The sequence below is a fragment of the Gymnoscopelus microlampas genome (genome assembly GCF_963454915.1).
Source record: "Gymnoscopelus microlampas genome assembly, chromosome: 8".
Lineage (NCBI taxonomy): Eukaryota > Metazoa > Chordata > Actinopteri > Myctophiformes > Myctophidae > Gymnoscopelus > Gymnoscopelus microlampas.
This window is the reverse complement of record NC_139945.1, coordinates 1289282-1315654: the sequence shown is the minus strand read 5'-3', so window position 1 is coordinate 1315654 and position 26373 is coordinate 1289282. Positions and strand designations below refer to the sequence as shown.

The 26373-nt window shown below is 42.1% G+C and overlaps 1 protein-coding gene across 2 annotated transcripts in view; it reads left to right on the top strand.

The window, feature by feature from the left end:
• Positions 1 to 1263: 1263 nt before the first annotated feature.
• Positions 1264 to 26373, top strand: part of LOC311050364 (NACHT, LRR and PYD domains-containing protein 3-like) — a 27320-nt gene continuing 2210 nt past the window's right edge. Inside the window, exons 1-8 of one of the 2 annotated variants that reach the window (XM_084064391.1) lie at positions 1264 to 1397; positions 4951 to 5250; positions 5599 to 5868; positions 6949 to 7065; positions 8475 to 8525; positions 9219 to 11082; positions 13949 to 14131; positions 16077 to 16226. In XM_084064391.1, coding sequence (XP_083920517.1) covers positions 1277 to 1397; positions 4951 to 5250; positions 5599 to 5868; positions 6949 to 7065; positions 8475 to 8525; positions 9219 to 11082; positions 13949 to 14131; positions 16077 to 16226 — 3056 coding nt within the window. In that variant the 5' untranslated portion in view covers positions 1264 to 1276. Of the gene's footprint in view, positions 1398 to 4950; positions 5251 to 5598; positions 5869 to 6948; positions 7066 to 8465; positions 8526 to 9218; positions 11083 to 13948; positions 14132 to 16076; positions 16227 to 26373 lie in introns of both variants that reach the window. The other variant, XM_084064390.1, reaches the window with a different exon arrangement.

Below are 26373 nucleotides of genomic sequence, written 5' to 3'. Positions count from 1 at the left end.
AAAACATTATTTGTTCTTGTCATCGTTGTTGTCTTGTCATCTTGTCAAAAATAAATGACCCGTGTCCTGTTAGCTATCAAACAACGATCCATCCATTTTTACCATAATTACGCTATTTTTACATTTTTTAAATAACAAATTTACTTCCATGATTTATTTGAACCCATACAAACTGGGAACGCATCTCTGTCATTTCTTGATTTCTTCGGGCTATTAAAAAATAGCAGATCTACAACTGCAATTCTTTTGGAAAAATCGTGGGTCTTTGATTATATCCATTTTTTTAAAGCAAACATTTGTAATTCAAATCTTTGCTTCTGGGGGGATTCTACAAATGCATTTTAAACATTTTTAACAGTTTTTTGAAAAAAAAAAGAAAGAGTGTTGCTATAATATCAGTGGTTCTCAAAAATGATATGTATTTGGCCGTGGACCCCCATCTCAAAATATTTTGTCCCAGGGACCCCCCAGAAGTTGTTACAGAGTTCACATATTTGCCTTAAAAATATATATTAAATGAAAATGACTTGGATGCAGGATGTTTATTTTAAAGTGTTGCAGGAACGTTTTTGCACATTAAATAAGCATAAAAAGCCACGCATACAGTGTTTTATTTGACTAAATGAAGAACAGTTTGGTCTGCTGTGGAATCAACAAGACGAGTCTCCTCCTTCATTGCAGTTCAGTTCATTACAATGCTAAGTTTATTTTATCCAAAGTGTGTTACAATATATTATATTATTTTATATTATATCATATATCATATTAATTTAAATCATACTATATTATTTTATATATATATATATATATATATATATATATATATATATATATATATATAATCTCAAAGTACCTGTAATATATAATATTTGTCCTATGAATGTAACCTACAAACGCATTTATTTATTTATAAACATTACTTTGAAGAACGCACACAACAGTCACTCACAGCGACTAGACTGGGATCAGTTCATCTTGCAGATCACTTATCCGGTCTGGGTGTAAAACCGGATACGGAAATTGTATGTTCGTGCAATGTGTTCGTTTAAATCCCCAGATACGGAAGGCGGGCTTTAGACCGGATCTCACTGGTCAGGTTGGAATGGAAACCTCCGCTGTTCGGCTGTTGTTGGAAAGCCTGGGTTTGTGAGGTTACAGCGACATCTGCTGGCCTGGCTCACAGTGTAATAGGTCACAGATGAAATCGAAAGTAAATTGTGTTTTCATGTAAAAACAAAGTTTAATCCAAACTCTTCAGGAGGAACAACGAGACAAGATGGCGGCTCACCCTGTCTCTTACCGTTACTTCCATGTCACTCTGTGGACTCTGAAGTCATGGATGGTGATTTATCTCTACATGTTATGGACCAGCTGTTGTTACAACACATCTGTGACAGGTTGGTACAAAGTTTACTTTAGATTATCATATTCGCTGTCTGTCCAAAGCTGAGGGGGGGGGGGGATTTTTCGAAGTATGGAGATACGCGAGGTTTCTGCCCGACAGCGACGATACAACGTGCAGTTACAGACTGACGTTTTCTTTAATGTAATAGAAATGTGAGTCTGGGGGAAAAAAATAAGAAATGTTTTATCCTTCGTTCCTCTATCCTCATGTATTCATACACACCCAGCAAATGGCGTCATATAGTGACGTTAAAAACGGCAAAGCGTTTAAAGTCGATGTAGCCATGGTCATGGTTCACATGACGCTCGTCTGTCATGTTTCAGGGCTGAACGTTTATGTAGCTGTATGGGTTATTAATGTAGACATGTCAAAAACCAGGCACAATTAAGTGGTTCGATGATTGTCATGATATGACAGTCATGGAACCACTTGTTCCTGGTTTTCAATTTTTTTTTACATTTACAACTCTCTCATCTACATAAACGTTCATATTTCAAATATAAAGTGCTGACCTCCATGCCATAAATGTAACAAGTTAAAACGCCTGGGTCTAAGTACCCGTATCTTCCGCATTGTTCAATAAAAAGCATTTGAATCCAATCGGTGGCCATTTTCTATTATTTTTTTGTAATGTATCAGAGTGCAATACACCTCCCAACCAGTAGTGTCGCATAGTTGAAAGCATTGGAGAAAATGGCCGGCGATCGGATTAAAGAGCTTTTTATTGAACAATACAGAAGATACGAGTACTTAGAACCTTTGCCGGCTCAACTTGTAACATCCGTGGCCGTGGGGTCAACACTTTATATTTGAAATGTGAACGTTTATGTAGATGAGTTGTGAATCTAAACAATTCTTAAACCAGGACCAAGTGGTTCCATGATAGCCTGGGATCCAGCCTGCTTCGCTACGTTCGGCGGACGTTTTAAAAAAAAAAGTCCGCCGAACGTAGCGAAGCGGGCCGGATCCCAGGCTAGTTCCATGACGCTTGTGACAGAGGAGCGTCATGAGAACCATGACCAATTCTGAACAAGTCAAACAATGAATATGAACTATTGATCCTGATCCCTGTGTTCTTCAGAAGCCTTCCTACACACCCAGAATAACTGTAGTCAGTCAAAACCAGACAGAGTGTAATGTCTGTGGAGCCTAAGGGTTCCCAAACTGGGGGGTCCCCAAATTATTGTGGGGGGTCCTCAGATGATTAGCTTAATGTGTAACATAGTTTTCTCACTCATCAGATAATAAACCAACATACAATATAAGTTTATACAGAGTATCTGCACATTTATAAAGTTACACTATAAGGACTTTTAAGACCTTTTTAATACCAAAATGGCCAAATTGTCAAATATTACGTGAGAAAGAGGAAAATGGCAGATCTACATGTTCATGTTCACAATGCCTCGCAGTGTGAGGTGTTGTGAGCTTGTAGATCTGCAATTTTCAAATTGTTTATCTGTGCATCCGAGTCAAAATAAATGCAATGCCTACAATTCCCCCCTTCCTGCTTGTCAGGGTGGGGGGTCCCCAGTTAAAATATTATTTTGGGGGGTCACAGCCTGAAAGGTTTGGGAACCATCGGCCTACAGCAATTGGGTTCCCAAACTTTTCAGAGTTGTAGGAGTTGAGGCATTACATTTAGTTTGACTCGGTTCCACAGATAAACATTATGAAAATAGCAGATCTACAAGCTCAAAACGCCTCGCAGTGCGAGGCGTTTTGAGCTTGTAGATCTGCTATTTTCAAAATGTTTGCCTCTTTCTTATTTAATAATTGTCAATGTGGCCAAGTTAGTATTAAAAAGGTCTTAAAAGTCATTACATGTTAACTTCATAAATGTGCACGTAGCCTTTATACACTTATACTGTATGTTGGTTTATTATCTGATGAGTGGTTGTACATTAAGATAATCATCTGGGGACCCCCCCAAATAATTTGGGGACCCCCATGGGGGTCCCAACCCCCAGTTTGGGAACCACTGGCCAACAGTACCTTATACAGCTTATTACAATTATTTGCTGCAGCATAGTTCTAGGGAAGGGAGGGGCTGTGTATATTTAGTTCTACAGTAAGTGTACACATAAGATAATGCTGTAATAATAATGGATACAGGAAGGATGGGCACTGGGGAAAATCTGGGCCCTTTTTTCCCAGAGGAGTGGGCACTAGGGGTGTCCAGTCTTCAGTGTTGCCAAGTCTGTTTATTATCAGCGACTTTTCACTTTTGCCTTGTTTTTTCCCGTACAGTGGCTTGTAAATATTGGTAATAGAGCACCGAAGTCCTGACGTCACTGCCAGTAGAGGGCGCTGTTCCGCTGGTTCTACTTTTTGTATTGAAATCCTCATTGGGGAATCTTAGATCACATCGTATAAGAACTGTGTTCCAAAAATAAACACACCACCCTGGTGTTTTTACTCATATGGATATGAAGCATCGACTGAAGGTGTAAATGTACACATTTACCCAAAGAGTAACACAATATAAACACTAGAAACGAGTCAAACGACCCAAAGACTACATTTCCCATGAACGTGGCTGCTGTGGGGACAGTGATATCAGACACGGAAGTAGTAGATCTTAAGACTTTTAAAGCAGAATTAATTCCATTTTCGCCAGAAATAGGCTGTATCAAATATAAATGAATATCATAAACGATGCAGAGCCACCCCCCTGACAAAAACGCCAGGGTGGTGTGTTTATGTTTAGAACACAGTTCTTATGACGTGATCAAAGATTCCCAAATGGGGATTTTAACACAAAAAAATAAAGCCCTCTAGTGGCAGTGACGCCCGACTTCGGTGCTCTATGGTGAGTTTAATTTTTTGGGGGCTGGTATCTAAAGTGTAGTTGTTGCACTTGAACTAGCCTTGACGACCTTCCAGGTTTATGCAAAGCTAAATTATAATTTAGGTGGCATGTTATGTAGACAGATGCCAGGTCACACCTGGCATCCTATTGTGTGTATAGTTTCAATGTACATATTATAGATTTGTTCATATTTTACTGTTTAAACTGTAAAAATGTAGTGTGGCATTACTTCCTCCGCCTCGTCGACTTTCACGGCGATTGGACGCCACATTAATGATTAGAGGCATTTTGTTCAAAGCGGGCCACTTTGTTCAAAGCGGGCCACTCCTGCGAACTTTGGAAGCCAATCTTAGACAATCAGGAAGGAATATGAAAAATCTGACAGATCCGTCTTGATCACATAACTATATATAGAGATAGTGTGTACCGATTTGCGTGATGTTTGGACAAAATCTGTAGGAGTAATATTTTAAAAAATATTTTGCATAAATCAGCCTCCTGGTGGCGCTATAACAGACACATGTAACAGAGGTTCTTCCTTGGCCTCCAAGGAGTGTTTGTGCACAGTGTTTGCTTCGTTAGCATTTCATGTTCGATCAAATGTCAATTTCATGTTGCACAAATCAACTGTAATTATCTCAACTTGGTTAGTTTTAGTGCTTTTCATTCTACTAGATCTCGTTACCAGCTGCTTTTACTGTTCAACTTGACTGTAATAAGTTTCTCCCCACAGCCCAACAAGATGTGATATACATTCCACCACAAGGAGTCCTTCACCTGCTTCCAGATAACAGCTCTGTTCCTGAACCCATCACTGGCATCCTGTGGAAACATGGTCCCAATAAAGCAGCTGAATGGTATCAGGGTTTTGGTCCTGATGTGGATTACTACGGGACACTCAGAAACCGCTCACAACTGGATAAAGAAACTGGACGGTTGGTCATCAACAATATGAGCATGGAAGACACTGGACGTTATTCTGTGGAGATAAACGGTCGAGCTCAGAACAAGACTTACAATGTTAAAGAGATGAGTAAGTATGAATTCTGTCATTATGGGTCTATCATAATATACACATTACCAATACCTGTCCTGTCCCTTTGAATTGAATGTGTGGTATAGAAGGATGTTTTCTTGTTATTATTATTATGTATTGATACATTTATTAGAGAATGAAGGATTATAATGTAAAAACATCACATGGATGCACCTGGGACGTATCATCAGTGTTGTAGTCTGGGGTCAACGGGTGGTTCGGGTGTTCCAACATACACCCTCGCCCAGGTGACCCAGCCGGGGTTGATCAAGCCCTGACTCAATCCATGATAATATCGTCTCCTTTCAGTAACTCTGACATGTCTTCATTCTGTGTCCTCCACAGAGAAAGTCCCAAAGCCAACGCTGGCCATCAAGATACCTTGTGATTCTAACTGTAGCAGCTGCATCCTGCACTGTACAGGAGACGTCACAGAGTCAGGTGAGGTCAGCTACCGCTGGAAGTACGATGCACGGGAATGGACTGGACCCAACTCTATGGAGACAAGGATCTACAACGATAAGGAAGGGAACAACGTTAAAACCTTCTGCTGTGAAGTGAGGAACGTGTTCAGTGTGGAGCAGAGTGGTCCACAACTCAACCTGCTTTACAAAGGTATGTAGTTTACTGTGTGTGTGTGTGTGTGTGTGTGTGTGTGTGTGTGTGTGTGTGTGTGTGTGTGTGTGTGTGTGTGTGTGTGCGTGTGTGCGTGCGTGTGTGCGTGCGTGCGTGCGTGCGTGCGTGCGTGCGTGCGTGCGTGCGTGCGTGCGTGCGTGCGACCATTGAAGAAGACCCTTTGATAGAATGTGTTGGTAGATCTGGTTGTCTCCTGTAACATGTCAATGAAGTGACTGATTTTATGACATTAATGTGACATCTGTCAAGGCATGAAGATTAATTATACAACAGGTAGTTCCGACCAAGCAATCTGATTGGTTGAAATAGCTATCTAGCCGTGCTTCAAACCAGCATGATAGCACGGGCCTAATCACATTAATAAATCACTCCGCACTGCAGTCCTCACCTGATTAGACCATATATGGCACAGCTGTGCTGTGACGTCACGCTGTCCCACGGTAGGAAAACAAACAGACGAAAACAAACAGCACGGCGAAGATAGCCGATCTACAAGTTCACAACACGTCGCCAGGTATCGCACGGCGAAAATAGCCGATCTACAAGTTCACAACTCGTCGCCATCGCAACGCATTGTCAGCTTGTAGATCAGTTATTTTGGCCATGTGACACGGTCGTACGACGGAGCATATAGCCTACTGGAATTCATTCCACTGCGCAAGCATTGATAGCTCAGCTGTGTTGATGAGACGGTGCCTCAGAGCGGTGCTACAGGGACTATTTAATGTCTCTCAGTCAAAAACTCTTCTCTTTACAGAGAAACGGATAATAGCTAAACATTTTTATTATTAATTGCCCCACAATATGAATACATTTGGATGTGTTTTGTTGGTAACTGTTGTATAATCACAATATTACACTCGAGGGTGTGCTTTACCTTACATTATTGGCACTTCAGTGATGCTGGCGGAACTCGGCTTCGCCTCGTTCCTGACCGCATCACTGGTGTGCCAATAATGACGGTAAAGCACACCCTCTTGTGTAATATTGCTTAATTCATAACATCAGCTCTATGTGTTTTATACCTCCATTGATTATTATTATCATCATGTCTTTCAGAGAGGGACATTCCTACAGATGGAGGCAGAGGAAGGAAAGTGATTGTTATTCCAGTGATCATCAGCATCATGGTGGCAGCAGTACTGCTGTATTTATACTGGAACCAGAAGATACTGAGTAAGACTAGAACTCATACTGTATTTATACTGTAACCAGAAGATACTGAGTAAGACTAGAACTCATACTGTATTTATACTGGAACCACAAGATACTGAGTAAGACTAGAACTCATACTGTATTTATATTAGAAACAGAAGATAACTAGTAAGACTAGAACTCATACTGTATTTATATTAGAAACAGAAGATAACTAGTAAGACTATAACTCATACTGTATTTATACTGGAACCAGAAGATAACTAGTAAGACTAGAACTCATACTGTATTTATACTGTAAACAGAAGATAACTAGTAAGACTAGAACTCATGCTGTATTCATACTGTAAACAGAAGATAACTAGTAAGACTAGAACTCATACTGTATTTATACTGGAACCAGAAGATACTGAGTAAGACTAGAACTCATACTGTATTTATACTGTAAACAGAAGATACATAGTAAGACTAGAACTCATACTGTATTTATACTGGAACCACAAGATACTGAGTAAGACTAGAACTCATACTGTATTTATACTGGAACCACAAGATACTGAGTAAGACTAGAACTCATACTGTATTTATATTAGAAACAGAAGATAACTAGTAAGACTATAACTCATACTGTATTTATACTGGAACCAGAAGATAACTAGTAAGACTAGAACTCATGCTGTATTCATACTGTAAACAGAAGATAACTAGTAAGACTAGAACTCATACTGTATTTATACTGGAACCAGAAGATACTGAGTAAGACTAGAACTCATACTGTATTTATACTGTAAACAGAAGATAAATAGTAAGACTAGAACTCATACTGTATTTATACTGGAACCACAAGATACTGAGTAAGACTAGAACTCATACTGTATTTATACTGGAACCACAAGATACTGAGTAAGACTAGAACTCATACTGTATTTATATTAGAAACAGAAGATAACTAGTAAGACTATAACTCATACTGTATTTATACTGGAACCAGAAGATAACTAGTAAGACTAGAACTCATGCTGTATTCATACTGTAAACAGAAGATAACTAGTAAGACTAGAACTCACACTGTATTTATACTGGAACCAGAAGATACTGAGTAAGACTAGAACTCATACTTTATTTATACTGTAAACAGAAGATAACTAGTAAGACTAGAACTCATACTGTATTTATACTGTAAACAGAAGATAACTAGTAAGACTAGAACTCATACTGTATTTATACTGTAAACAGAAGATAACTAGTAAGACTAGAACTCATACTGTATTTATACTGTAAACAGAAGATAACTAGTAAATCTAGAACTCATTCGTTTTTACAATCTCTATTAAGATCAATCCATCCATCTATGTATTATAACATTTGTGAAGATGAAAATGGTTCTAATGTCTCCACACTGACCTTTCACTGTCTCACAGTCCTCTCAGCTTTGGCAGGAGACGAGAAGGCAAGACAAGACAAAGCCTCCAAACTGAGAGGTAAGGGTGGGCGGGCGGGCGGGTGGGGCGGGGTGTGTGTGAAATAACAAAATAAAATAAAGGCTCAACAGAAGTCACATATCTAATGTGGCAGTTACAGTCTGGAATGTGGGCTCACAGTTCAACACATTGTCCACAATTAAATAATTAACTTGCAGACAGTCACACAGTAGCTTAACAAACAATGTAACAAATAATATAACATATTTCCATGTAGGCTACTGTAAGTGTTACAGTGTGTGTGTGTGTGTGTGTGTGTGTGTGTGTGTGTGTGTGTGTGTGTGTGTGTGTGTGTGTGTGTGTGTGTGTGTGTGTGTGTGTGTGTGTGTGTGGGTGTGTGTGAAAATAACAGGTGTTATTAATGTATAACATTAGTTGTCTTACTTGATCTAAGGTAAGGTCAGTACAGAAACATTACACAAAGTTATTCTAATGGATTTGTTCACTAACACTGTATGTCTAGAAGGACACTCCTACTTGGAGCTGGGGATTCCTAATTGTTTTATAGAAGAATATGGGGAAGCGGTCGTGCTTAATTGGCAGCAATCATAGAAAAGGCCTCTGAGAAGAAATCCAGCTTTTTACACTGTGCTTATAGCCTCCATTTACTAGTTCTACTATCATTATAGATAGAGAGGGGTTCGCTCTCTCTGGGCAAGGCTGTTAAACATGGAATGACTTTGTTCACTACAGGTCTGTTGGTGAAAACATCAGGGTATCTTCATATCACTGACTATGAAGACATGCTTCAACACAACATGAATACTACTTGTCTAAGTGTAACATTGGCCACAGACACTCAAACTGAGATCAATTTTAAAGACATCTTCATCCCGCTCTACAATGTAGACATCAAAGTCACAGACATCCACAGTCATCATGAAGTCAGACAGATGGAGATGAAGAAGGCAGGAGAGGAAAAAGAAATACAACTCAGTGAAATCTTCAAAGACCCTTCTGGAAGAAACAAAAGAACAGTGCTGACCGTTGGCTGTGCAGGAATTGGCAAAACTTTCCTCGTTCACAAATTTATCTCTGATTGGGCTAGGAAATGTTTTCCCAAAGATCCACACCTCATGTTCTCGTTCAAGTTCCGCCAGTTAAATCTGCTCAAAGGACAAAACTTTAGTTTGGCAAAGCTAATTCACCACTGCATCGAGGAAACCAGATTTATTGAGGAAGACGTTCTTAATTACATCTTCAATGAATTGCAAAAGTCAGTAGACTACAACAACAGCCCCTTCAAAGTTATGTTTGTTATGGATGGATATGATGAAACATTTTTCAAGTTCAATTTCAGTGCAAATTGTGGCTTCATTGACATTTCGCAATTTTACCCAGTGGAATTTCTGTTGGTAAACCTGCTCAAGGGGGCGCTGCTTCCCTCTGCTCAGATATGGATAACCTCACGGCCTGCAGCAGCCAAACAGATCCCTAAGAAGTATGTTAACAGGATGACAGAAGTACGAGGGTTCATCAGAGATGACCAGAAGAAGGAGTTCTTCATGAAGACGTTCAGTGATGAGAACCAGGCCAGCTCAATGTACTCACACATCAAAGAATCAAAGATCATCTATACCATGTGTGAAATCCCAGTCTTCTGTTCGATCTGTGCTACCGTTGTGCAGAACATGGGGACGACAGTCAAGCTGCCAAAAACCCTGGCTGAGATGTACTGCTACTTCCTGATGGTTGAGACCCAGCGGGAGAAGATGAAGAATTCTGCAGTAGATGAGGCAGACAAAGAGAAGCTCATGAAGGATGCAGGAGAAGTTCTTCTGAAGCTGGGCAGGTTGGCGTTTGACCAACTGGACAAACACAACATCATTTTCTACCAGAAAGACCTGGAAGCGTGTGGTCTTGATGTGAACAAGGACTTGCAGAACATGGGCTTTTGCACAACATTCTTCAAAAAAGACAATGTGTTCTTCCTCCAAACAGTCTACTGCTTTGTTCATCTGAGCATCCAGGAGTTTCTGGCTGCAGTCTACCTGTTCCACTGTTTCACACAGAGGAACATGGAGGTCGTGAAGACATTCCTGTTTTATTACAACCGTGACAGTTCCATGTCTGACTTCCTGAAGGCTGCTATGAAAAAAGCCCTGCAGAGTAAAAGTGGTCACCTGGACCTGTTTGTGCGCTTCCTTCATGGTCTCTCACTGGAGTCCAACCAGAGTCTGTTAGGAGGCCTGCTGGGTCAGACAGAGAACAGTCCAGAGGAGATCCAGAGAGCCATCAACAACCTGAAGAAGATGGGCACTGTTGAAGACGCTGACGACAACGCCGATGGCGGCGGCTTCTCTCCTGACAGATGTATCAACATCTTCCACTGTCTGATGGAGATGAACGACCCCTCATTAAGTCAGGGAATCCAACAATTCTTGGAGTCAGAGAGCAGATCAGGGAAGGAACTCTCTGAGACCCAGTGTTCAGCTCTGGCCTCCATGCTGCAGATGTCAGAGAAGGTTCTGGAGGTGTTGGACCTGGACAAATACAACACAGACATGGGGGGGCGACTGAGACTGGTCCCAGCTGTGAGGAACTGCACAACAGCCAGGTTAGTAGTCATGTGAATATTAACATGTTAGAACACCTTTCACTCATATACTACATTCATTCATTCATAATAATACGCACGCACGCACGCACGCACGCACGCACGCACGCACGCGCGCGCACGCACGCACGCACACACACACACACACACACACACACACACACACACACACACACACACACACAATCAAGAGAGAGAGACCACCTCTCATCATCACATTACAAAAGACACTGATCACAATGGTGCATTCTGCACTGTTTAATATAAATCAGCGGTTCTCAAACGGTTCTCAAAAATTATATAAATGAATATGTATTTTATTATTTAATATGTATTATATAAATTAATATGTATTGTATTAATTATGTAATATATGAATTAATATTTTGCTGCAGACCCCCACCTCAATCATTTTGTGCCTGGGACCCCAAAACAAGATGTGTGTTGTTGAAATGTTTTAAAACATATTCCATAATGTGTCAAAAGTGTTAAAGATTGTTTTTAAGCTCGCAACGCGTCACATCACACACTTTGTGAGCTTGCATATCTGCTATTTTCAAATAGCTGATTAAGGTTAAAGTGTTTAGACAGATTTTGATGATATATAAAAACAAAATGCCGGGGACCCCCTGGAACCCCCTCAAGGACCCCCAGGAGTCCTCAGACCCCACTTTGAGAAGCTCTGATGTAAAAAACACAGGTGATGTAATGCAGCCTTGAGGTGCTCCAACATTAGTCCTGATCAAAGAGGAAAGTGATTCATTTATCTTTACTAGCTGTGTTCTGTTTTTGAGACAATAATTGTACCATAAATGAGGTTAGAATCAGAGGGAATTCATCCTTTACTAAGTCCAATCCTACATCACCTGATCACCAACTGTAACTACTGTAGGTGCAGAAGAAGAAAATGATTAAGTGATGTGAATGTGGAACGTCCAAGTCTACAAACAGCAGACTTAATAATGAATTAAACAGACACAACACGTCACAAGACAGTATAACTGTACACATGCCTCACTCTGTTCCTGCAAGCGTGTGTGTGTGTGTGTGTGTGTGTGTGTGTGTGTGTGTGTGTGTGTGTGTGTGTGTGTGTGTGTGTGTGTGTGTGTGTGTGTGTGTGTGTGTGTGTGTGTGTGTGTGTGTGTGTGTGTGTGTGTGTGTGTGTGCGTGCGTGCGTGCGTGCGTGCGTGCGTGCGTGCGTGCGTGCGTGCGTGCGTGCGTGCGTGCGTGCGTGTGTGTGTGCGCGCGCGCCACACACTCTTTCTCTCTCAGACACATTCAGTGAGGTCAGTGACTTACAGAATTCCTTTAGATTGTCTCATTGAAACAGTTGACAGTGATTGACATGCCAGTGTGTGTCATGGTGTCAGTGAAAGGTTGACAGGTGTAGCAACAGTCAAACCAAGGAGAGCATTAGTGAAGGTGTACAGAGGATGCTCTTTGAAACAATGAGCTTATGGTCATTACTGAGGTTTACTCACTTTAATGAGGAATTACCAAGTTACTGTATACATCAATACGTTACATGCTGTAGTACAGTGGTTCCTCCAGGGGGTCCCTGAATTATTTTGGGGGGTCCCCAGATGATTATTTTAATGTGAAAAACATTGTTTTCTCACTCAACAGTAAACAAACCAACATACAGTATAAGTGTATACAGGGTATCTGCACATTTATAAAGTTACAATTTAAGGACTTTTAAGACCTTTTTAATACCAAATTGGGCCAAATTGTCAAATAATACGTAAGAAAGAGGCAAACATAGCCAATCTACAAGCTCAGCTATGCCTCGTTGTGAGCTTGTAAATCGGCTTATAGATCGGCTATTTTCAAGATTGTTGTGAGCTTGTAGATCGGCTATTTTCACAATATTTATCTGTGGAACCGAGTCAAACTAAATGTAATGCCTACAATTACTTTAATGAAGTGCTTGTCAGTTCAAATATGATTTTTCTTTTTGGTGGGTTCCCAGTTCAAATATGATTATTTTTGGGGGTCCCAAGTCCAAATATGATTATTTTGAGGGGTCCCCTGTTCAAATATGATTATTTTTGGGGGTCCCCAGTTCAAATATGTTTATTTTGGCGGGTCTGGGCATGAAAAGTTTCCATCTGTCTTCCACTTCTCTGTTCTCAGGTTCCCTGTTCTTACTGACATCCTGTTAATGTCTGGAGAACTACATAGAATATCTCTAACTTAACTAATTAAGACCGGGAACGCATCTGTGTGTCATTTTAAGATTTATTTGGCTATTTAAAAATAGCAGATCTACAAGCTCGTAGCGCGGCACTCCCTACGAGCTTGTAGATCTGCTATTTTGGATTTGTTTTTGTTTTTAAATCGAGGAAGATTTGTGCAAATCTTTTCCGATCTGTGCTTCTGGGGGGGGGGGGGGTCCCTGGGACAACATATATTTTGAGATGGGGTCCTCGGACAAATACGTACAATTTTGTGTGGTCCTTGACATGGAGAAGTTGGAGCACCACTGATATAGCAACATACTGTTAGGATTTAGAAAACATTTTTAGATATGTATTTGATTGCGGACCCCCATCTCAAAATGTTTTGTTCCAGGGACCCCCAGAGGCAAAGATTTGAGTTAAACATTTTCGCTTTAAAAATATATATATATTCAAAGAGTTGCACACATTTTCACGATTTTAGACAAAAATTGCAGACCTACAAGCTTGTAGTGCGGCACTCGGTGCCGCGCTACGAGCTTGTAGATCTGCTATTTTTGAATAGCCAAAGAAATCATAAAATGAAACAGATTATTTCCCGGTCTTAAAGGATTAACTGAACTTGACAGTGAACTTGACTGATCTGTTTTGATCATCTCTGATTTTACATTAATCTGTCATTACAGACTTGTTGGCTGTCGCCTCCAGAAGAGACACATTGAAGTTGTGGCTTCAGCTCTCAGTTGTGATCCATCCCATCTAAGACACCTGGACTTAAGCTCCAACCAACTGGACCTGAAGGACCCGAAGACCCTGGATCTGCTGTGTGATGCACTGAAGAGTCCTCATTGTAGACTGGAGACTTTACGGTCAGATTAATTTACAACCATTATTTTCATAATTTATTTATCATGTGATTATACTATTAATATTGTGGTGATGCTTTATTTGTAGAGTGTGAATAAGGTTGATATCATAGAAACACTTTGTGTAGAATAATGATAAGGTACAGTGACTACAGTATGTGTTACAATTACAATTAACCAAAATAACCAATTAACAATTTACAAAAAATAACCCAAACCCCCTTTCTTTCTTTCTTTCTTTCTTTCTTTCTTTCTACCTTTCTACCTTTCTTGTTATGCTGAATAGTCAAGTCGAACCAAGTGCAGACTCAAACAATATGTAATACATCTAAGTCTTTAATGCCAGCCAAGCAGAGCAATACAAAAATGGTGAAAGGTGAAATGGTAAAAATCAAACAAAGAAATAGGCCAGAACTAAAGCTAAAGTTTAGCTGGTTGGGCAGGCAAGGTGAGGTGAGGTCCAGGGATCCAGCTACAACAGAGCTGGCAAACAGAGGAGTCACAGACAAGCGTTGACGCTTGGCTTCAACTAGAATAGGGATCCTAGAGTTCAAGTGTTTAATGTAAAAAAACAAAGAAAAGGTTTTTATCACAAAAAGATTTAGCGGCCCCCCTGTAGTAACTTGGAGGACCCCCTAGGGGTCCAGGACCCCCTGTTGAAGACCCATGCTCTAAAGCATTGGTTCTCAAACATTTTCATGTCAAGGACCCCCAAATTGAATGTATTTTGCTGCATCTGAAAATATGTTCTGCGGGGGACCCCCATAAGAGAACATGTTTGCATTTTTCAAGATGTATCCAAATGTTTAGAAAATAGATGATAATAAAAAAAAATATCTAAAAGCTCAAAACAGGCAGTAATGGGATGTGTTGTGAGCTTGTAGATCGGATATAGTTTAACATATAGTTTAACCCTTTAAGACCGGGAACGCATCTGTGTGTTATTTTAAGATTTCATTGGCTATTCAAAAGATCTACAAGGTCATAGCGCGGCACCAAGTGCCGCGCTATGACCTTGTAGATCTACTATTTTTGGAAATATGTGCAAATCTTTGAATATATATTTTTTAAAGCAAATTTTATTTTACTCTGTTACAACTATGCATTTAGTCCATGAGCCAGTGCCCCAAAATTGAGCCAGATATTGAATATTCCATCGTTAAAAACCTTTGACTCCGACATCTTAACAAAATGAAATAAGTATGTTGACTCTGGCTTTGTCCAATGTTCCAATGTTGATTCTGGAAAGTTATGCAAATGTGGACATATTTTCCTAATGCATAATTTGCATATTTAAATATACAATTTCAGAAAACTTGTAATACGAAAAATCATTGTCTTCATGTAAGTAATCAACTCAGGAAGTTTCATTATGATAACTCTTTTTTAAATTTTGACCTATGAACAATTTTATATAGGTTTGGTTTTGCCCACTCTTTCGGTAATCATTTGTCAATCTTGTGGCTCTGGCTCATGGACTAGTACTCAAGTAAATTAAAATTACCTACACTTGTACTAAAGTACAGAACTTGAGTAAATGTAGTTACTTTACACCACTGGTCTGTAATGTCTTTTGCTCCAGCAGATGTCCTTCCTGTGTCTGTGACATCACTAGTTTCACTTGTCTTAAATTGTCCATCTAGTGTCCTTTGTCCTGTTAGGTCTCATGTATACAATACTGTATATAAACTCTGTCCTCTCTGTTTGCTTGATCATCTGTTGTCAACCTGTTGCTGTCTATTACCTGCATGTTGGAAGATTAAGTAAAGATTATTTAGGTTGTTACTCCTGTCTGCCTGCTCTTTACAGCTCTTGTCTTTCTACTCTAAAACCCTGACAGTCCATCCTGACCAGGTCCTCTAATAGTTGGTTGTAAGCAGGTTCTCCATCTAGAATAATGGGTTTTATTGCAGATGATGAAACTTCTGGTGTTTTATGTTTCATTTAGACTGATGAACTGCTGGTTGTCAGAGAGAAGCTGTGAAGTTCTGGCCTCGGCTATCAGCTCTAATCCTTCTCATTTGAGAGAATTAGACTTGAAATTCAACGTTCTGCCGGAATCTGTTCTGATGAACTTCTCTGGATTGGAAACTCTCAAGTGAGTAGACTTAGACTGTGTTCATGTTGGTTAGTGCAGCCATTCCCTTGTTTCATGTTCCTGTGACTGGTAGGCCAGCGGGGGTTATAATTAATCTGTTGCATTAATTATAACCAGGCTGATGCCGTTGGTAACGTGGTAACAATGCCCCTTCCAGTTATGCAATACCCATCATACCTCTCTGTCTGTCTGTCTGTCTGTCTGTCTTTTTTATGCCGATATATGGAGTTATTTGTGAGGCATGCCCAAATATGGAGTCCAGGCTAGGCTATTGACCTCATAGAGCAGAATGTGGAGTTTCATCAGAATTATGACACTCCATATATGGGCATTTGTGTATTTATCTGTATTGTTTGAGAACCATTCTGACCGACTTCCCACTCTCCACATTACTCCCTTCAACCGACCGGTCAGACAGTTGTTGAGTTATGTGACGCACACACACACACACACACAAACACACAAACACAAAAGTAGACTTAAAATAATCAGACAACTTGTGTTTACTTGAACTACTTTATTTTGAAAAAAGAAAAAAACGAGCTTCAGAGATTGAACAACATTACATCACTTACATTTTTTTTCAACGTAATTAGTCACAACATTCCAGGGAGCTTCCACCAACTCTTACAGGGCTTCTCTGACACTACAGATGCATCGCTGGTGCTCTGGTTCTCAGCTGAGAGATGGGGCATTATCCAAGTTTTCAACATGATGTCGGATTCTATTCCCTTCGAGGGTTAAGAATTTAACTTAATGAACATGAAGCCATAGTGCTGTGTGTGTGTGTGTGTGTGTGTGTGTGTGTGTGTGTGTGTGTGTGTGTGTGTGTGTGTGTGTGTGTGTGTGTGTGTGTGTGTGTGTGTGTGTGTGTGTGTGTGTGTGTGTGTGTGTGTGTGCTGCCAGATGAGCTAGTGGGTATGACCCACAGGGTGATGTGATGCGTCTAGTGCAGCCACCCTCGGATAGTACAGTTGCATGCTTGTTTGCTGCTTGCTGTGTTGCATGCCTGCTGCTTGCTGCTTCTCGCTTCCAGGAACTGCCGCTGGCTAGCTAACTAAGAACCAAGCGATGGAAAAGCAGAATGCGTAAGTCTTTCCTCGCCAGTACATAGCCTCTCCATCACCAAGACCTGTGCTGTGCCTCCTCGTGGCAGTCCCCGGTAACTGTGTGCTTTGCAGCCTCAGGCCAAACAGCATGGGATCTCATGGCCAGTGCCTACTGGCTAACCTTTTGGTTATAGGCTACGGGAGAAAACCCCTAAAGAAAAACCTGTGGCGAAGACCCGCATTAGGCAGTCACCAACAGACCGGTGTTCTGGCAGTCCTCTGCAACCCCACGCGACAGAAGGTCGTCATGAGCTCATCATGCCACTGGAGGACGTCGCATGGGGCCAAGACAAGACAGTGTGAGTAGGGAATGCGCAGCCCTACGACCACTCTAATCAACTCACTGCGCAGGCCTTTGCTCCCCCCTACACCCAACCCCCCCCCCCCCCGCTCCTCTCCCCCATCCCTGTTCAAGTCCTGCGGCGATGGGGAAGGGCGGCTGGTACAGGTCAAGGATGTGACTGGCAGTATCTAGCCCAACCCTGCACGTAGGCGGCGTGCGAGTGATGGTCGTTGTAGCACGGGATGGAACAGCGTGTCTCCCCGGCAGCTTCGCACGTGACTGAGCAGCTCCACCCTGCTCACCCTGAAATGGGAAGGGCCTAGAAAAGGTGGCCTAAAAAATGGTCTGTTCCTCTCCGCCCGGGCAGCCTACCGCAGCTGCCGGGCCATCCCTTCTTGCGGTCGAAAACAAATATATAAGAAAACCAAAATACCCCTCACAATAGCGACATGGAACGTCCGCACACTCTTGGATATGCGTGATCTCTCCTGCCGCCCGCAGCGAAGAACAGCACTGGTTGCACATGAACTGAACAGATACGGCATCGACATAGCCGCCCTGAGCGAAACCCGGTTACATGGGGAAGACTCAATCACGGAGGCGGGAGAAGGCTACACCTTCTTCTGGAAGGGTCTTCCAGAAGGCTCCCGCCGCCTACATGGAGTGGGTTTTGCTGTCAGAACAAACCTGCTTCACAAGATCCCAGAGTCTCCAGTGGGTATTAGTGAGAGGCTCATGACGTGGCGTGTACCACTCACCAACAACCGCCATGTCACCCTTATCAGTGCATATGCCCCAACCCTGGATGCAGACCCCGAGAGCAAAGACACATTCTATGCCTCCCTAAGCTCCGCCATAGATGGAACACCTCCCACCGACAAGCTCATACTCCTCGGGGATTTTAACGCGAGGGTGGGCTCTGACAGTGGGCTCTGGACAGGAACACTCGGTCAGCACGGCGTTGGTAGGCTAAATGATAATGGACTACGCCTCCTTTCACTCTGCTCTGAACACCAGTTGATCATCACCAACACCCTGTTCCAGCTCAAGGATAAATTCAAGACCTCCTGGCAACATCCTCGCTCCAAACATTGGCACCTCCTCGACTACATCATCACCCGTCGTAGAGACAGGAAAGAGGTGCTAATCTCCAGAGCCATGCGTGGAGCGGACTGCTGGACTGACCACCGAATGATCAGAGCCAAATTTCAGATTGAAATCCGTCCCCAACTGAAGAAAACACCACCAAACAAAAGACTCAATTGTGAAGCACTCAAATCCAGGCACTCTGTAGACCAGCTTAGGGCACAGCTTGCAGCAAACTTGTCTGCAATCCCTGATACCCACTTGGACGCTGACATCAACACCTGCTGGAACACCATAAGGACTGCCATCCAACAGGCAGCAGAGGAATCCCTAGGGTTCACCAGGCGTAAACACCAAGACTGGTTTGACAACAGTGCACCGGATATCCATAAACTCCTCCAGGCAAAACACAAAGCCCACGCTGCTTACCTGGCCAATCCACAATCCATCACACTAAAGACTCGACTCTCCTCCATCAGAGCCGAAGTCCAGCGTACCCTCAGAGCCATGGAAAATGACTGGTGGATCATGAAAGCCAGCGAGATCCAACTCTATGCTGACACCAACAACTCCCATGGATTCTATGATGCCATCAAATCCATATATGGTCCACAGAGGAAAAACATAACCCCAGTCAGATCGGCAGACGGAGTCACCCTCTACAAGGACACACACCAGATCCTAAATAGATGGGCTGAGCACTTTAACACTCTTCTCAACTCCGAAAACCCCTCTGACCAAGACATTTTTGCCAATTTCCCAACAATTCCCCCTGTTGAACATATGGACTCCCCGCCTAGCTTCACTGAGGTACACAAAGCCATCAAGGGCCTGAAAAATAACAAAAGCCCAGGCCCCGACGGAATCCCAGCTGAGGTCCTGAAGCATGGTGGCTACCTCCTCACCCGTCGGCTCCACCAACTGATGAACATCATCTGGTCCTCTGAAACCATCCCCCAGGAATGGAAGGATGCCACCATCATTACCATCTACAAGAGGAAAGGTGACAGAGCCGACGTTGGAAACAGCAGAGGAATCTCCCTGCTTGCGGTTGCTGGAAAGGTACTTGCCCGGGTCATGCTCTCTCGCTTAGTTGCTCACATCTCCGAGAACATCCTGCCTGAGTCCCAGTGTGGGTTCAGAAGAGATCGCAGCACTAGTGACATGATCTTTGTAGCCAGGCAGGTACAAGAAAAGTGCCGGGAGCACCACCAGGATCTGTACATCGCCTTTATCGATCTGTCCAAGGCGTTTGACACCGTCAACCGGAATCTCCTTTGGGACTTACTGGGAAGGCTGGGGATCCCGCCAAAGTTCCTCAACACCTTGAGACAACTGCACGAAGGAATGCAAGCTTGTGTTCGCGTCGGAGGCCAGCTATCCCCCTCTTTTAACGTGAAAGTGGGGGTCAGGCAAGGGTGTGTCCTAGCCCCTGTCATTTTCAACCTCTTCCTCTCAGCAGTCACTCTCCTCTCCCACAAAGCTCTGGGACCCACAGACGGCATTCACATACAGTTCCGGCTGGATGGCAGTCTCTTCAACATCCGGCGCCTCCAGGCCTTCACCAAAACCACAAAACAAACCATCCTTGAACTTCAGTATGCTGACGATTGTGCTCTCCTTGCCCACACGCCAGATTCTCTGCAACGTGCACTTAACGTGGTCTCATCCATATACAGTGCCTTAGGACTCAAGGTCAACATATCAAAAACCCAGGTCATTATGCAACACTCTACCCACCAGTCAGAAGTGCCTGTCTTCAACATTGATGGCCAGCAGCTCACCATCGTTCCACACTTCACTTACCTCGGAAGCGTCCTGTCCCCCACATGTAACATCGACCATGACATCCAGGTCCGTGTTGGCTTAGCCTCTGCTGCATTCGGCAGGCTCAAAACCAGGGTCTTCCTCAGTAGAAACCTGACAGTTTCCACCAAGGCAGCTGTATACAGAGCAGTCTGTTTGTCCACACTGCTATATGGCTCGGAAGCCTGGACCCCGTACCAAAGGCACGTCAGAATCCTGGAGAGATTCCACATCCGCTGCCTACAACGGATCCTGGGTCTGACCTGGGAGGACAGGGTCCCATATGTGGATATCTATGACCGGACCCAAACACCCAGCATTCAAGTGTTCCTTGCGCAAAGACATCTGCGCTGGGTGGGGCATGTAATCCGCATGCCCACCCAGAGGCTCCCCCGACAGATCCTCTACGGCCAACTCCAGGAAGGCTGTAGGTCTCCCGGGGGACAGCGGAAACGCTACAAGGACCACATAAAAACCCTCCTGAAGCGCTGTGCTATCCAACCCTCGGCACTAGAAGACCTGGCTGCTGATCGCCATACCTGGCGCACCACCAGTCACGAGGGGATCGCACACCTCCAGGAGCAGACCACAGAGAGGAGAAAGCAGCAACGTGTGCAGCGACACCAGCGTGCTGCAGGGGCCCCCCTCTCATGTGTGGACTTCATCTGCCCCACATGTGGCAAACCATGCGGGTCACGCATTGGCCTGCACAGTCACATGCAATGGTCACCAGACCTGTCGACCCAAGACAGGTCGACCCGGACCGGTCGACCCGCTGTCGACCCGCTTGGACCCGACAACTCGACCCAAATTCGACCCGGACCGAGAGAGAGAGAGAGAGAGAGAGAGAGAGAGAGAGAGAGAGAGAGAGAGAGAGAGAGAGAGAGAGAGAGAGAGAGAGAGAGAGAGAGAGAGAGAGAGAGAGAGACAGACAGAGACAGACACACAGACAGACACACAGACAGACACACAGACAGACACAGACAGACACAGACAGACACAGACAGACAGACAGACACAGACAGACAGACAGACAGACAGAGAGAGAGAGAGAGAGAGAGAGAGAGAGAGAGAGGGAAAGAGTCAGAGACATAATAATAATAATATGTACATTGATTTACCAAAGAATTATTATTTGTCTGTCAAGGCTTTCAAGCAAGCACAGCCATTGAGATAGACACCTCCTTACCTCAAGCCCTATTGTCTTCTTGATGTGATAAGGCTTTCAAGCACAGCCATTAGACACCTCCTTACCTCAGCTCTAAATCCTTACAGTGTGTCTATTATCAATTGGTTCAGCCTGGCGATCCTCAATCTGTGTTGTCTGACAATTATTCTTGCACTCACTTTATTCTCCCCTTTTCAGGTAAAGTGCAAAGTTGCCATGTTATAATACGTTTCTATGAATGCTTTAGCTTCAAGACTGTATTGGTGTGGGACTGTTGGTGTTTTTGTTGCACTCGTTACAAAGCTAATGGAGGCTAATGGAAGCTAAAGGGAGCCACCCAGAGGCCGTTTACAGAACATCATAAAGTGACGTTCAGTCTACACATTAGCAGCAGCTCAGTCAGTGTTGTCGTATATGAGATGCAAATATTATAATTGGGATTTCATTTATATTGCATATTTCATCTTACTTACATTTTGTTTACAAGGTGAATATGTATGCTACACAGCATATGACCGTGTCCTTGTTTAAGGAAGGATAGGCTATCATAAATGTTTAGCTTCAGCCTATTTCCTTTTGATCACCTCAAACACTGATGGATGTAAGACTTGTATACATGTATGCTTGTACTGTCACAGCATAGCAGAGTAAGACCTGTCCTAGGGGTTTTGTGAATAATCACATGAAGTATAAAAGTCTGATATATAAGAAGTTATAGTTATAATGGTAATGCCTTTATTGATTGTATGCTGTGCTTTGAATACACTATATTATTTGTATGTGTTATGGAAATGATTATTTTGTCATTCAGTCATAAAGTGACGTTCAGTCTACACATTAGCAGCAGCTCTGTGTTGTCTGACAATTATTCTTGCACTCTATTTCCTTTTCATCACCTCAAACACTGATGGAAAGTAACTAGTAACTACAGTTACTATAGGCTTTTTTGGTTGGTTATATCATTTTAGTTGACCTTGTAACAGTAAACTCATGTACTGTACTGGTACCTTTTCCTGTGCAAACTTCAATCAATCTAAAGGATCTGGTATTTCTATTATTGGCATATCTTTTTAATGTTAATAATGAGAGCTATACATTTAAGGAAGGATAGGCTATCATAAATGTTTAGCTTCAGCCTATTTCCTTTTCATCACCTCAAACACTGATGGATGTAAGACTTGTATACATGCTTAATGTCCCTTTAAAGTTAAAACTGTATATAGAATGCAGCTATATGCAGAGAAACACAGAGACACAGGCCATCAACAACATCAATCACATTCCTAAGGCTATCAGCCATCATCAGCACCATCATTCATCCCCATAGCTTGATGGATGTAAGACTTGTATACATGCTTAATGTCCCTTTAAAGTTCTTTTGACAAGATCATTTCAAGATTAGAATTGTTAACCACATTTTCACAACTGAGGGAAAAAGGTTTGATTGGCCCATACTCATTGTGCTTGAGAATGGAGGTTTCCCAGTGATGAGCAATGGTCATCTGATGCTTTTTAGCCAGTGATTTTGTTATGTTTTTGAATTTTTTAAAATAATCTTTATATAGCAGATGGATAATGGATCATAAAGTGATGCTTCAGTATTACATTTCTGTGTGGATACAAATGCTTAGATAGTGTGTGGTGCTCCAAAATCAAATGCTTTAAATATGTTGTCATGCCTAGAGTGAGAGAAGGTGAAAACACAATGTTCATTATTTGAGGTAGCAACAGTAACAAATTCCAGTTTTTGTTCCCTGCAGGAGTAATGTCACCAAACAACAGTGGGATGTTTTTCACAAGACACAATGTCTGAATAGAATTCAAACCAATGCCATTGCCAGCACTCTCCAAAATAATCTTTGTGGGACGGTTCTTTCGTTCTAAAAATCCATAATCAAATGAATAAATCCTGCAAAGTAAATCCTGTTCTGAAATAGTGTTGTGTGAGATATCCAAAAAGCAACTTCATTTCGTACTGAGTACTCACACTGAGTAATTGGGAGTAATTGGGATTTAATTTCTATTGCATATTTCATCTTACTTACATTTTGTTTACAAGGTGAATATGTAGAAACACAGAGACACTGGCCATCAACAACATCAATCACATTCCTCCCCAATCATCCATCCCCAATGGCCCATTTCATCAGCACCTTTGATACACACATAGATTCACACCTCACACCTCTCGCCTAATGGTCAATTAATGGTATGCAAATGTCTCCTGAAATCGTCTTTAAAAGCACAGCATGTCTGCTGCTATGCCACACAATCTCTGGACAGTGTGGTGTAAACATGTCAAAAGTTTCATCAAGCAATTGTTTGCTTTGCCCTACATCCCGGCCGGTGAGATAGTAGACGCATTCAATCGCCACACATCGACGTCGACAGAACGGCTAGAACCTCTTGTGGACTACATCCGTGACACCTGGATGAATGGCCAGTGGAAACCACAGCAGTGGTGCGTTTACCGACAAGCCATCCGAACCAACAACGACGTGGAGGGATGGCACTACAGACTCAACAACGCAGCACAGCGGCCAAGCTTGAATCTGTACCTGCTTGTGTCGTTGTTGTACAAAGAAGCTGGTACAATCTCACACCTACAACGTCTCGTCACAATGGATATGGTGGCACGCTACCAGCGAAAGAAAACTAAGGACACACAGGGCAAACTGGTGAAACTATGGGATGCCTATGCAATGAAGGAGTTGGACATCACCCAGCTGCTGGCAGCTGTTGCTGAGGTGAACACGATGCCACACGGGGTCGGACTGGCAAGAGCGGACAGCGAGGTCTAGCCTGGTCTCCTTTCTCTTTTTTATTCCCCCATTTTTTGTATATAACTATTTTTGATAGTTTGATAGTATGACTGAAATAGTGCACATTCGATCAGACTCAGCCTTTTTGTAATATACTACTATTTTTGACCTTTTTTTCAATCATTGAAATTGTTTTGATAGTATGACTGAAATAGTGCACAAAGACTCAGCCTTTTTGTAATATACATTTTATTTCACATTTTTTTGTATATACTACTATTTTTGACCTTTTTTTCAATCATTGAAATTGTTTCACACTGCCCTGTTTTGTCAAATAAAAGAACAGTTACTTTAATTCATTTCACCTCTTGTGTTGTGTTTAATGATGGCAACTAGTGTAGATCTGCTACTTTCAAATGATTTTAGAGGAGAGGAGGACAAAACAGGCTTACAATATTTACTCTTAAATATACTATAACACTTCTTTAAAAAAAAGTATGCAACTGGGGGAGCATGCTTACAATATTTACTCTTAAATATACTATAAATACACTCAGGACCTCCCTCACCGTCACCTTGTACCTTGTACTCTACTACCCTCTAGGGGTTACACAGATATATACTCAGGACCTCCCTCACCGTAACCTTGTACCTTGTACTCTACTACCCTCTAGGGGTTACACAGAGCTACTACTTCAGACAACCAGACCCGGTCGATCTGGGTCGAGCTGTCTCAAAATCGCGGCTGGTCGACCTGTCTTGGGTCGACATGTCTGGTGACCCATGCAATGGCACAACCGCAATCCCCCTCAATAACCCATTCCTGGAGCAACGTCATCATCGAAATCGATGGACAGCCATAAGCAAGCTTTTATACCGTGTATGTACTGTATGAGGACGGCAGGACGCTCACCGCCAAACCTTTCATGCATAGCAGCCATTTGTTTGGCCTACTTGGCTGGTCTAGGGGGCGCGCACGTGCACCATACTGTGACCGTGCGTGCGCTGTGCACGTGAAGATATTACTGGCCAAACGCCGTCCTTCCCCGTTTGGCCTCCACAACACCACTGGTTATATTCAACACTGGCAACAAACGTTTTGGATATCAACCAGTGGTGGAAAAAGTACTCAGACGTTTTACTTAAGTAAAAGTATCAATACTACAATATAGAAATACTCTGTTACAAGTAAAAGTCCAGAATTCAAAATGTCACTTGAGTAAAAGTACAAAAGTATTGGTATCAAAATGTACTTAAAGTACCAAAAGTAAAAGTACTAAAATGTTTGAAAATAGCAGATCTACAAGCTCACAACGCGTCACAATGTGACGTGTTGTGAGCTTGTAGATTTTTTTTTTTCAAATAGCCTACTGTATGTATAACCTTGAATTGGTTGAAGAATAGGGATGAAGTGGTTAATGTATGTTTAATAATGTAATCATTTATATCTGCAAAGTAACTAGTAACTAAAGTGGTCAAATAATTGTAGTGGAGTAGAAGTACAATATTTTGCTTCGATATAATGAATTACCTCAAAATTGTAGTTTAATTGCAGTACTTGAGTAGATGTACTTAGTTACTTTACACCACTGACATCAACCAATTATGTGTGTGTAGATAAAATAAAACTAGATGTTTATTATTTTGTTTCAAATTACATGAGAGAATCAAAGCTAAAAATGAGAAATCATTTGCATATTATTGACCCAACAGTTTTCACATTTTATATGTGAATGTGTAAACTGTAATAGAATAGTGTTACTGTCGGGCTGACACCTTGTATCTCCATATTTCATTCAGTTCAGTTTTCTATCATAAATTAATGCTATTGGTCATTTTTAACCACTTGAGACCTAATATAATACTTCACTTCATGACTGTCTTTAATACCTGATGTACAAGCTCACAACAACATGTCACATCACCTATTTCC